This window comes from Hippoglossus hippoglossus, chromosome 11 (genome assembly GCF_009819705.1).
Source record: "Hippoglossus hippoglossus isolate fHipHip1 chromosome 11, fHipHip1.pri, whole genome shotgun sequence".
NCBI lineage: Eukaryota > Metazoa > Chordata > Actinopteri > Pleuronectiformes > Pleuronectidae > Hippoglossus > Hippoglossus hippoglossus.
In genome coordinates, this window is record NC_047161.1 from 9,207,008 (window position 1) to 9,220,489 (window position 13,482).

General features: G+C 40.8%; 2 protein-coding genes across 2 annotated transcripts; both read right to left on the minus strand.

Moving 5' to 3' along the window:
* Nucleotides 1-6,289: 6,289 nt before the first annotated feature.
* Nucleotides 6,290-8,022, minus strand: fabp4a (fatty acid binding protein 4a). The gene is made up of 4 exons (XM_034600394.1): nt 7,866-8,022; nt 7,551-7,726; nt 7,341-7,442; nt 6,290-6,604 (listed from the first exon to the last, which is right to left on the minus strand). Exons 1-4 carry the CDS (start codon nt 7,936-7,938, stop codon nt 6,551-6,553), a joined length of 405 nt encoding a protein of 134 aa, XP_034456285.1. The 5' UTR covers nt 7,939-8,022; the 3' UTR covers nt 6,290-6,550.
* A 1,653-nt stretch (nt 8,023-9,675) lies between these two features.
* mrpl53 (mitochondrial ribosomal protein L53) lies at nt 9,676-11,994 on the minus strand. Its single transcript, XM_034600642.1, has 3 exons — nt 11,837-11,994; nt 10,551-10,663; nt 9,676-9,878 (listed from the first exon to the last, which is right to left on the minus strand). Exons 1-3 carry the CDS (start codon nt 11,977-11,979, stop codon nt 9,760-9,762), a joined length of 375 nt encoding a protein of 124 aa, XP_034456533.1. The 5' UTR covers nt 11,980-11,994; the 3' UTR covers nt 9,676-9,759.
* Nucleotides 11,995-13,482: the final 1,488 nt, after the last annotated feature.

The window sequence follows — 13,482 nt, forward strand, 5'->3', positions numbered from 1 at the left end:
CACGGGCTGCGGTTATCTCTCCAGTGCATTGTGGGGAAGTGCCTGTTGCCTGCAGCACGTCTCAAAGTTACCATCGAGCCAAATTTCCTGATGGCCTATTGTTTATTTGACAAAAGTTTCCTGTGTCAGGTCCGAACTGTCTGTATCAAGTCAGTGATGACATGTAACATTTACTTAATATATATATATATTGGACTGTTGACAAACCTTTATAATTATAGCTCCCTTTTTGTAAAGAAAAACACACGTTTTCCTCTGAGGCCAAAGCATGATGGCATGTTGGCTTTGAATTCGAGATTTCCAAGGAAATTACACAAATACTTTATTCTTGGAGAATTTCACAGCCAATTAGAGCCCGACAGGAGCATCTGCAATCAAGGCCCGGAGGCTGAGGAACGATCTGCCCGAGGAAATCAGGTCAGCTGACTCACTGAATTTCCCTCATCAAGACTTAAGCTATTCCTGACTTTTTAACTTTAATAACTGTTCCTTATTTGCTGCGCTTTAATAAAAGTACATTCATCTTTTTCCGTTTCCCTCTTTTGAGTCTGCAACAATTTAGTGTTAGATGCTCATTTTCTCTCACTTAATTTGCATCAATGGTTTTCGTGTTGTCACCACAAGTTCAATTTCAGCATAAACTACAGAGAATGCTTGATTTGCACAAACAAGAACCATTTACAGTATGATTCAACAAGACACACACACACACATTCAAGCAGAGACTCAACCACACACACTGATTTCAAAGATCACCCCATTCCTCACTCCACCGACCACCACACCTCCAGATTACAGATCACATGTCCTGTCCCACAGAAGTCGTAGGAGGAGGAGGGATGGATAAGGCTGCACAACACAGTGGCGACTCGTGGTGAACTCAGCTGACACTGGCAGGTTTTTTTTATTTTGATTGGCTAGCTGGACTTTTTTTTCTGCTCTCAATAAGAAATGTCCGAGCACAAACACGCACGGACAAAAGAACAGGCAGGTAAACAGTATTTGTATATATATATAGATCCATAAAAGCTCTGGTGCAGAGCTCAGGGTTGGAGTGCTCTCGGGGGGGAACCCATTGTGTAGGATCGGGTTTGTATAGCTTCCCTTGAAAGATTTCCACCCTCCTTCCTCTGGGCTATGCAATCTCTCCCTGGGGCCTCGCTCCAAGCTAAACTTTGACAGGAACTCCTGGTAGAAGGACTTGAAAAGCAGTGCTTCTTTGTGGTCCCTTCAAAAGGCTAAATTGCATTTCCTCATATACAGTGCAGCTGCGTTTGGAAGTTATAGTTTTTAGCTCACTCCACATAGTTGAGAAGTTTGAAAACTAAATGCATTGAAGGTTGATACGTTGAAGATCGTTTCTCTTATTGCTGAATGACTGGGGCCCGCTTGCACAGCATATAGCCAAACCACTGCCATCCAGTTGGTCAGACATATTAGTACGTTTCACACTGCTCGGTTTTCTGTCTGCATTCTTGACCTGACTCCGACCTCTGACATCCCCGTGGAGTCGCCCAACTCCAGACCTTTGAATCACGGCTCACAACTCAGAAAGTATTGAAAGAAATGGTAAAGAAATTCTCTTACACTTGTGTATTTCCATATGCTCCAACCCCACATCAGCAACCTATGCTCAGTTCTCTCTCTCTGAAACAGCTCAAACTAAGCAGACCTACTTTAATCATGTCATAATTATCACTTTGTGTTTAGAGTGGTGCTGATTTAATGATTGTTTCAGTTTGTTGTTTTGTCCATTCCCTCTCTGGCATGTACATTACATACATAGATATAAATCAGGCCATAATGGTCATACCTCAGGTTAACAGAAGAACAAGCAGGCGGGTGAATTAGTGACCTTGCATGCGAACAAATACAAGGGTAAAAAAACAGGATACACTCGGGTCCACGAGCAGGAACGAAGACAAACACAGTAATAAAGTGTGAGGACAAAGGGCTGAACGAGTAGTGACGGGATGATTGGGGATGAGGAACCGCTGGGGAGAGGTCAGGTGACTGCAAGGCCGATTGGAGAAGTGGGAACAGGTGTGTGAACATGGCAAGAGGGGTAGTTCACTAGCTAGTTCAATGGATAGATAGATGGATAGATAGATAGATAGATAGATGGATAGATAGATGGATAGATGGATAGATAGATAGATAGATAGATAGATAGATGGATGGATAGATAGATAGATAGATGGATAGATAGATAGATAGATAGATAGATAGATAGATAGATAGATAGATAGATGGATAGATAGATAGATAGATGGATAGATAGATAGATGGATAGAGGGTCCAGACAGGTTGCATAACTTTCAGACACTTGTTGAAGAAATCTGAGTTCACTGTTATGTATAACTGGATGGCGAGGTTCAGTGGAGAGAAAGCCTGTTGCATGGCAACCTGCCGCCCCCACGGTTCTGCAGGGGCCTCATCCGACATAGCTCTGCCCAGCTGTTTGGTTGCCCTTGGAGACTGATCCTGGCGGCTCTGCGCCCTGCGGAGAGGATTGAGGTAAAACCCGATGAATGTACAACAGCATGAGTGAACGTTGAGGCATCAAGTTCACAGCGACCCTCCTACACCTGGTGAGATGTGTCGAGTCGGAGGTTGATCTCAAGGCCGCCCCCACCCACGAGCTGAAATTCAAGTTGATAAACACAGAGTGGAAGAGGGATTTGACCTGAAGGCACAGAAAGAAAACTTGTTCTGTTTTTGCTTATTTACCTCCCTGAAGCCAAGTTCATTCAGATGCAACTGCAAAACACAACGAGAAAAACTGTTATCAAGTTGTTGCAAAGTTTTTGTGTCATCATTTAACACTGAGATATAGAGTTGCAGTCGTACCATTTCAACCTGGTGGCAGTAGCTACTTTCAGACATGCACTGAAGTCCAGACATTTTCCTGAAATTATCCCAAGTCAGTTGCTCCGGACATTTTCCAGAACTTTTCCCAACCGCCACCCATCTGGAAAATGTCAGAGCGAGCCCATGAATTAAGCAGGAAAATGTCTGGAAAACTCACAGCGTGTGAGTGAACTCGTTGATAACATTACTAATACACAAGATGCTGAAGAAGATGTCAACTTGGAAAAACAATGTGATTTGAGAGCTTTTGGCGATTTGGCGATTATCTCCAGCTCCAATCCTTGTATACAGCAGTCAACTCTAGAGTTAATGTCTGAAAACAGATTACTTTTAAAGAAAAGAGTTTGTTTTTGGACAAAGAAAACAATTTGAGACTTAAATGATTAAGAACAAGCACAAAATCTATTCACATGGTTCAAGACCAAGGCCGAACATAATGTGAACATATAAATAGTAGTTTACCTGTCTTGAGCTATTTTCTTACTGGAGCAACCTTTGAATGCATTTTGGCAGCTCACGATAAATAAAAGTAAAATTAGATACATCCTGCGCTGTGTGAGAAGTTATGGCTCATACATCAGCGTATCTTTAGCCGCGTCGATCCACTCATACATGAAAGATGTTTTTTGTTTGACAGCTTTAAGACGACGACGACAGGAGGACAAGCGGAGGAAGGGAGTCAACACCACAGCTCAAGTGGAGCTTTCCAGATGTTTTGCAAAGGATGTGAGTTCATTCTTCAGCCCGAGATAATCGTTGCTCGACACAAAACATCCCCCAGTGTCAACAAGATACCTTTGTCTATCAGGCATGAGAACACAGACACACACATACACTGGAACATATGGAAAAAGCAGCACGCAACGAGGATGGGGAATCAGCGGTTTGCATTGTGTACTCTACACTATGAGTCATATTACTCATATACCTTGCACGACATTGTAGAAAGTATCCTAACCTGAGGACAGTTTACCCTGCTCCTCTCTGCCAGTGAACTCTCAACAGGCCTCTCACTACCTTCCTCCTCGCCAACAGTTTCCTGGTTTGCTCTCTGAAACCTCTCTGCTGATGTAAGCTTCACCTCTGATGACCGTGGGCAGCGGAGGAAGATCAGGACCTCTCCTCTGCAGGGGAATACCTCCCTTTGTATCCTGCCGGGCCCACGGCTGGAAAATATTATTTCAGATGCTCAGAGGGAACCTCTGCGCTGTAATGTGTTTGATAGTGTGCAGCTCCTATTCACAGAGTGAGGCTGCAGCTCATTTCAAAATCATCACTGACAGGCAGTTCCAGCATGTGACTCATATTTGGTTTTCGAGCTCCTGCTTCCAAGATCAATTTCACATCATTAACAAACACCGCGGACCATCAAATCAAGATGTCTGAGATAAAACGGGGAGGTGGCGATCGGCCCCGTTCCCCCGCCGTTCTCCAAACAAAGTGACGGCGATGCCTGTGGATCACAAGCACTGCACCTGTAAGTCAATCCGGAGCAGATGTGATCTTTTCTTTCTGGCTGTGAGAAAATCACCATGTTTTCAGAGCACTTCTATAAAGTGCAGAGTGAATACACAGAACCAGAGAGACAAAGCAAAGGGCTCATCAGGGTGGCTGTGGCTCAGGTGGTGGAGTGGGTCGTACACCAACGGGAAGGTCAGTGGGTCGATCCCAGTCTCTCACGTTCTGCGTGCAAGACACTGAACCTCAGATTACCCCTGACGGCTGTGTGGCCATTGTGTGATAGAGAAAGTGCTGCACATAGATGCACAATATTATTAATATCTTTTACCACGTTATTATCTTATTATGTCCAACAAGGACAAAAACAAATCCCTTTTTTTGGACAGTTGGTGAAATGACTGCATCGCATTTTTATTGTATCAGCATTCATATAGTGAAACTCTCCCTGGGCCCAGGTTTTCTTATGTCTGTTAGTTTATAATGTCCTGAAACACAATTTTTTATATTCAAAAAAGTGTTCTGGGTTGGAACATGAGGATCGTCCTTGGACTTTGGAGTTTGGATGATCTCCCTGTATCTGCGTGGGAGATCCGGGGAGATCTTCCTCCCACAGTCCAAAGACTTAGGTTCACTGGAAGAAAAAAAAAGCCCATCGAATGTGAGCTTGGATGATTTCTTGTCTCTGTCTGTCCTGTGGGTCGCAGGACCCTTAAAGGACAAGCTAATGAATGAAGGGACCATATCTCATGTTGGAAAATGCACCTTGTGGGAACAATATAATCCACAATTATAAAGGTGTTAGAATTAGCCACATAGGGAAAGAGACCGATGTTTTCCCAAGTTATAAGATCCGATTGATATTGTACTTTTATGGTAGAAAAACAAGTCATCAAACCAACTGACCACCTCACTGCCAAGTTTTTTATCTCTGGTAACGAATGGGAAAAGGTTAAATGCTAAGTGTATAGAGGAAATGGTTCCTCCTGTAACTGTTTCAGGCTGGTGCAAAGGTCCATGTAACCCACTACTGTTGTCGTTCCTGTTATCAACAATACAAATGGCTCCAGAGAGGTGAAATGTAAAAACACAGCCAATGAGGAACTAACACAGCTTCCATGACCTTTTTCCAACCATCCACAGTGATGTTCTCATCCACTTGGCATCTCCCCAAAGGTTCAAATACTGTGCGTCCTCCACTGTTGCTGGTGCCATTGTCCGCACAGGGGGGAACAGGAGCCCGCGGCCACCACCTGTTTCAGCTGCTTTGGCCATTACGTCCAATCAGTGCTATCGTCTCCTTTTTTCCTGTCATGGGAAAGTAGCAGTGGTCTCTGGAACAATCCCACACTCACAACGCAAACACACACACACACACACACACACACACACACACACACACACACACACATTTGAGCGGCAGCCAAAGGCGTTAATGTCTACGGGGACGTCCCATATTGCTTTTAGATTCCTCGTGTACTGTACGTGCAGCTGCCAATAAATGTGCAATGGGAAATGTTCGACCTCCCGAAAAAGGAAGAGGGAACACATTTCCTCGCTGAACTCTCTGCATGATGCTGTTCGCTTCGAAATCAGAGTTCACATTCCTCTGAGAGCTCCTGCCAGCACTCATCATCCATCACCACTGTTGGCTTCTTGACCTTTGAGGGTGTGTGTGTGTGTGTGTGTGTGTGTGTGTGTGTGTGTGGGGGGGGGGGGAAAGCAGCTGGAAAATGTGATCGCATGTGGAGTAATTAGGAGCCTGGGAATAAACCATTAAAGTCAGGAAATCAGCTCGTCAGATTAGGTGGTATGTTCCCATTAGGGCCTATTTTTTCTCTACACATTCCTCAGCGTGACCTAATGAACTGCTGACATTGCTTTGACATTGATTCCGAAAAAACGCTTTGACATGGATTCAGAAAAATTCAAACCACACACACACACACACACCATTCTCGACAGAAACAATTTCCCATAGGTTTTTTATTCAAATCACCACAACAATTCCAAATGAACCCAAATGTGTCATGTTGGAGAACAGAGGCACAGAAATGTGATTTTTCCTTCTTCTTTTTTCTTGGCAACACAGTGAAGAGAGAGATAGTAAGAGGGGCAGAACACACGCCGTCGATGTTAGCTTGGTGGTACGCTCATTGAACTGAGCCTGTCATCCAGCTGTAGCATCTGACGGAGCGGGCTGAGGGCCGGGGGACCTCCGTCACGCTTCCTTCACGTACGTCCTCACCGCGATCACGTCGCCCATTATGCATTTCTGTCAAAAAGAGGTGGAGATGAATTCCTGCACGTGCTTTGGATTTAGGGAAGAATTGGGGCTGAAGAATTTGTGTACAGTTAATCCCACAGTAATCCTACAGGAATGTCTATGGTCCTTTTTAGAAAAAAATCTTTTACGATATAACTGCACGTACTTAAACTTTAGATTTGTATATTTACAACAATGAAGTGTTTCCTCTTGTTTCATTAGAAGCTACTATATTAAAATGACATTATAATTCATTCTTCTTCATATATACTAATTTTTACTTGATACCCATATGTGGGCATTAAAGTATATACAGTGAATGGTTATGAACATATTGCATTATTTTCATTGTATGTCAATAATATAATATGATGTAAAATAATGTTTTTTTTTTTACATTATCATTTTTTGCAATATTTTCACAGTGTGTTAAAAATAAAATTTGATGCAGAATAATGTGTCTTTTTTGCATCATGTTAATTATAATGTGATATAAAATACTTTATATCAAATTGCATTATTTTGCATTGGTAAAATATGAATGAGCACATGATTTGAAAAGGACAAACTGGTAAAATGTCAGTTATTATTAATTAATTGTTTATGGTTATGATTATTGGTTGATTACAGTCTCCTGCATAAACTAATTGAACTCATAAAAAAGTTACAGTGGAGTTTTCACCGAGTTACCTGGTTTCATGTGCAAAATCAAATGAATAACTGACGAAATGAATCATTTTCTTACCGCTATCAATTTCCCATCTGTGATCTCCCTCTCGATATTCGTGTCTTTTCCATCCCAGCTCTGTTTCTGCACTAGTTTGCCGTTTTCCAGAGTCACCACGGTCTGCGGGGCGGAAAACATCATGAGTCAAACTTTCACCTTCTACATGCACAGACACAGAAAACACCCAGTGACTGTATCAGGATGAGTTTTCTGTCCTCCATCACTAACCCTGGTCTTCCTGTCGTCGGCGGTGGTCTCGTCAAAGGGCTCGTTGAGCTTGAACTTGATCTCGGTGGTCTTGAAGGTGCTTTGAGACTTCATGCAAATGACCCCCTGATCGTCCACGCTCACTATCAGATTGGGTTTGGTCCTGTTGCCCACCTGCCTGGTTGCAAACCCCACACCTGCGGAGAAGAAGGAGCAAAAAACATTTTTAAAAAATGCATTCTGTGTAATTCACTTGCAGCATTTGCACATTTTGCAAATCCAACTATTTCAAATCCTTTATTCCCACAGTTAATAGCATGTGTAACTCTCTCCTACCGATTGCTTTCATGTAGTCATCAAAGTTCTCGCTGGAAATCATCTTCCACGTCCCAACAAAACAGTCGACCATGTTTGCAGTCTCTGGTTGATGTGTTCTCCTCAGACTGCGGCCAGTGGTTGGACTCCGGATTCAACTCTGCTCCAGTGTGGGAATCAGGCTCACAGGCTTTTTTTAAAGGAGCAGCCCGACACTGACCCACACGGCAGCGGCCAATCACGGCCTGAGACGTCACACGGTGGCAACGCAGCATCTGTAATCATCTGTTTTCTGCAACTACTATTTCCCCTGAAACCACAAAGTAATCCTGCTGTATTTAGACTAGTGTATGTTGGTGTGTGTGTTATTATTATTATTAGTAGTATTGTTTTTGTCATTTTCCTCTACATGCATATATTGTCGACCTGTTCTCTAGTTTCTATCTATATCAATCAATCAAATTATATTTGTAAAGCCCATATTCACAAATCGCTTTAACAAGGTGTGACATCCTCTGCCCCTAACCCTCAACATATTATATACACACATGTTATTCCTGGTTTCTCTGTATTAATATTTTTTCAGTAAAAACACTTTTCTCATTTTTTTTATAAATATTTTTTTCCCCACAAATGTTGTAACAGTCACAGTTTTTTTTGTTTATATTACAAGCAAAATGTGAAAAGGTCAATTTCTTGTTATGAGAAATTCAACATATGGTCATTTTAACGGAAATATAAAAAAAAAATGTTGGAATGCTTCAGGAGCATGTCCCACAGGTCTTAAACCAGAGGCCCACTGTTGAAGCTTCATGGGAAGTGTAGTGAGAGGATTCCCCGGGGGTTTGTGAATCGTTACTATAATTTATTACTTGTTAAAATACAATTTATTCATGTTTTTCTTTTTTGATCAGTCATTAAATACTTGTGGGTTTGACAAGATTGCACAAAATCCCTTAGACTGGTTGTTTTATCAATTGTTTCTGTTAATGTGCTAAAAGAAATACACATTAACATCTTCCTATCATCTGCAAACATTAGAATCCGAACACTTTATTCCATTTATGAATCATTTTATTAACATTAATGACATAGATTAAATGATATATCTATTTGCATTTAGTCATAAATTATATTAAAATATAAAAAGACAAATACCAGCTACAGGGCTTTTTAAAATTTGAAATCCTAAATCTGTGTTCTTATAACTGATCTTTAAAATATTAAGACAATTTACTCATAAAACAATAGATAATTGGTAGTTGGTACCAGTTTTACTTGCCTTTATAGAGAAAGATAGTAGTTATTAGGTTTAAAACATGAATTACCAATATGAACATGTTCAGCTAATCAGAAAAAGTGATTTCTATGTGGAAACTACGCATGTAATTAAAATCCTGAGTGAGTAGGAGAGGATAGGATTTATGTTACTGAATGAAAGGTGTGTTTTTTTCTTTTCAGAGAAGTTGCATCTAAAACTCTGCCAAATGACACGTAAGCTAACTGTGCCGAAGGTTGAAGCTTGCTTAACGTTCTCTAAAATGCTGGAACAGTCTTTTTTATTATCAGCAAAATGACGTATTATGCAAAATCACCCCCACGACCCTGCACTGACCACAGCACTGAATTTAACGCATTTCAATTGATGTCTCTCTAACACAGGAATGTCCAAACCATTTCCCCTTAGTACGAGTGTGCAGTATTTTGGTATTTTTAGTTTGAGTGTGGTAAAGTTCATGTTGACAGTTGCGAAATTTGGATCAAGGTAAATAGGAAGAACTTCTAAGTAGCTTCAGTGAATCAAAGGTCAATTCACACCAGAAACCCCACATTTAAATCAAGATAAGTTTATTAGAAATGAATATTTATTAGAAATGTACACAGATAAATACAGATGAGTTGAACACACAGATCATCACTTCTTTGCTGCAGCTTTTCCCTGCGGGTCCTTGGCGATGCAGCGGGACTGAAACGCCTCCAGCATCTCTCTGCTGGTCAGCTGTGCCCCCTTCATCACCAGCCTCTCTCCATCTGCTGTGGTGGAGAAAGACAAAGTGAGATGACTCACACAGCCACAGGGACACATCTGTGTATAAGAAGTGCATCAGTTAACCCTGAGCAACAGTCAAGTCACACACTCTTCCTTCCGTCCAAAGCTCTGCTGACCTGTGGCAGATATTCCTGCTTTTAGTGAGCGCTTGACTCATGATGTGTGGGAGATTGATAGTTTGTGTGTAGTAAGTCATAAGCTATGAAGCAAGTTTACATCAGCTTTGTTTACTTTTAAATATTGTCTTTCAGCATAGACATGTCTCAAAGAGCAAAAACAACAAGTAACAATGATGTCTTCAAGCTCTGGGTGTTTATCAGGCTAAATCATTAAAAGGGATCTGCCGGCTTCTCTTGCCATATTAAATGTATGTAAAAACAAAACAAAGATTTTCTTCTTAATAAATCATTTTGTAATTTCATGTAAAAAATTGTATTCAAACACGTAGACGTCTATTTTTGTTATTCTGCTTGTGTCAATTTCAGTTTTTCAGCGAAAACGTCTCACATGTTTTCCTAAATTCCTTCAGTTTAAATTATAACAAATTTAAATACTTTCTAGTAAATGCACGAGTTGTGAAATCAAAGTGTGTGAGGTACAGCCTGACTTGGACATATCTTCTCCTACACAGTTAAACGTGGTCAGATAATACTTACCATAAGTAATATCCACTACTGGTTCGGACCGGTCATGTTTTACCATGGATGTCACCTCACAGTTCATGTTGGTCGACCGGACCTTCTCTGAGCCCACCGCAGCCAGAAACTCCCTGAGGGGCATAAGTAAAGTTACTAAAAGTACTGCACTTCAGTATCCTTTTGAGGTACTTTTACTTTGAGTATTTCCATTTTCTGCTACTTTTAAATTAAACTTGAAAACATAATCAATAACAGCGACTTCAATCCCAGAGCCCATAAGAGAAACACTCTGTTAAACACTGACTGTCTGGACCTCAGTGACCATCAACACCAACACTGACTCTTTACCCTACAGCCTCTTATATGAACTTAATATTCATGTTTACATCCAACAGCACCTGACACATATTATGGTATATTCTAAAACTAAATAAGCTATCTCACTGTTTTCATTAAGTATGTTTAATCTATATATTTCTGTGAATGCATTTACAGGATTGTTAGTTAATCTCGTTGTACTCATAGAGGTTGTACTCTGTGCAAAAACAATAAACAATAATCTATTTTATTCTATTTTTAAAAATATATACCATTTTCCTTCACAGATGTGGTTTTAAATTTTACACTCAACATCTGGGTTTGAACTTGTTTCTTTGAATTTAACCATCAGACAGTATTGACAGTTGTGAAATACGTTCCACTGCAATAACACTGAAAAAGTACATGTCTACATAACAGGCATTTTTAATTTAGACACTTAAAGTGAATTTCACGGACAAGACTTAAACACTTTAACACAAGAAAATTCAATAAACCAGGACTTGTAATAAATAATGTTTACATAGGAGCTTAAGAGCATCACACAACCATAGATATGTTTCACCTTGATAGATAGATAGAAACAGTAGATATGATAAATAGATAGATAGATAGATAGATAGATAGATAGATAGATAGATAGATAGACAGATAGATAGACAGGTAAATAATTTGCTTTAACAACCAGGTCCAGAGAATAAACATAAAGTAAATAACAACACGTGACATCTCACAGCTGCTCATACACAAAGTAAAGACAACCAGAGGTAACCAGCGTCTCTTCAGGCTCAACTAAACAGTTAATAATCACTTCACTCTAACTGACAGTGACCTTCAGCAGCTCACAGATGAAACCAGCCTGTGTCCGCTGCTGTTTGGAAACACTGATATTTCCCTATTGACCGTGATTCTGCTTCTATTCACGGTCCAGCGGAAACAAGATGGCGCCGCCACACGAGCCGTCACCACACACACACGTTTCTTACCGCGTGGACCGGACGTTGGACTCGAACGGGCAGAACCGGACCGTTATTGTCCTCACAGCCTTCAGCACCACGGAGGCTTTACTGGGAGCCGCCATCTTTACTGCGCTGACCTCTGACCCCGAAGGAGGACAGGTGCTGCTCATGAAAGACCACGAGGGGGCGCCAGAGGATTAAGTAAGTCAGGTGTTCGAGTGGCAGAAGAAGAACAAACAGGTAAACAGGTAAAGGTGATAAGTTATTAATGGGGTTTATTTGAGTATTTGTAACATAACAATACGTTTTGTTATATTTTGATTTCCACCTCCACAGGGTCATTATTATATCTTATTTCTACATTCTTCAAAATCGTTTTATTGTTTTAATTTCTTGACATTAAAAACATCCGTAAAACAAAAACCCACAACTCTGTATCCAACAAAACAAAACAAACAGCAACGGCAAAAAACAACAACAAAACTTCAGTATCTTCATATCTGATCAACTTAAATAAATATATCAGATATAATCTAAATATATCCTGCCTCTCTCTCTCTCTCTCTCTCTCTCTCTCTCTCTCTCTCTCTCTCTCTCTCTCTCTCTCTCTCTTCAATCACAACAACAACCTTTACAATTTCTTGTGAATGATATTATTACACCATTGTCTACCTTCTCGTGACCAAAAAAGAAAAACAAAACCAACAACCTCCAATTGTATTTCAATATAAAACCCACTTTTTTATGTACTCAATGCTTGCAATACTTTTCCCTATCTCAAATTGAGTTGATTTTTTCTTTTCGATGGCTATTATCTTTTTTCATGTTCCTACAATAACACTTTCTCCTGGCGCATCTTGTATTTTTGAGGTGAGGTATTAAATCTATTAGCTGTGATGTTGTGACGTTCCCAGTTTGAATCCCAGCTCCTTTGTGTCTCCCAGTGTTCTGCTGGCGACCTGTTCAGGTTGTACCCCGCCTCTCGCCCAATTCCCAAGCTGGGATTGGCTCCAGCTCTGTGACCCGCAAAGGAAAAGCGGTACAGATGATAGATGGAATGTATGTTGTGAGTCTTGTATGTAAACATATTTCCAACACAGGGTGATGAGTTGTTTTTGCTTGTTTAACATCAGACTTTAGTTTTGGGATTTCTGCAGCCATCACTGACAACCAGGTTCCTGCTCTCTCCTGTAATGTCAGTTGTCTATGCAATCTCACAGTAGTAGATGAGATTCACCACAAGTGTCATTAACAACCATCTTGTGGTTTTTAACTGTGACACAGTTAGAGGTGTGAACACAGCAGCAAACTCTTCACAAAGAGGCAAAGTTCATTTATGGAAATAAACTGACTGGGGCACCTTCCTGCAACCATCTGACAAGCAGTGTCAAAGAGGAGAATTAGGATGGTGGGTCTGTCAGGCCCTAAGGTCAATAAAGGAGGTGCTGCTCTCCAAGTAGACAATCAAACCGACACATCTCATAATCAAATAGACAAAATGGTCCCCAGCCGCTGCCACTTCCTGCTCTCTACAGATGAAAAAGGTCAAAAGCCTATCAAGGTTTTTAGAAAAAAAAGGTCTGTAATGGAAATTCATTTGAAATGTTGACTGAGTTAGCACTTGAGTCAAATCCAATAATGGATTGAATTGTTTCTGCAAAATGAGTAAGCGT

Excerpts from the sequence above, each read along its gene's own strand:
- fabp4a (XM_034600394.1), bottom strand. The coding sequence starts at position 7,938 with ATGGTCGACTGTTTTGTTGGGACGTGGAAGATGATTTCCAGCGAGAAC. Across the intron at positions 7,727-7,865 it reads TGACTACATGAAAGCAATCG|GTGTGGGGTTTGCAACCAGG; the intron begins GTAGGAGAGAGT and ends TCTTCTCCGCAG. Across the intron at positions 6,605-7,340 it reads CAGATGGGAAATTGATAGCG|AAATGCATAATGGGCGACGT; the intron begins GTAAGAAAATGA and ends TCTTTTTGACAG.
- mrpl53 (XM_034600642.1), bottom strand. The coding sequence starts at position 11,979 with ATGAGCAGCACCTGTCCTCCTTCGGGGTCAGAGGTCAGCGCAGTAAAG. Across the intron at positions 10,664-11,836 it reads TCCAACGTCCGGTCCACGCG|GGAGTTTCTGGCTGCGGTGG; the intron begins GTAAGAAACGTG and ends TATGCCCCTCAG. Across the intron at positions 9,879-10,550 it reads AGTAGTGGATATTACTTATG|CAGATGGAGAGAGGCTGGTG; the intron begins GTAAGTATTATC and ends TCTCCACCACAG.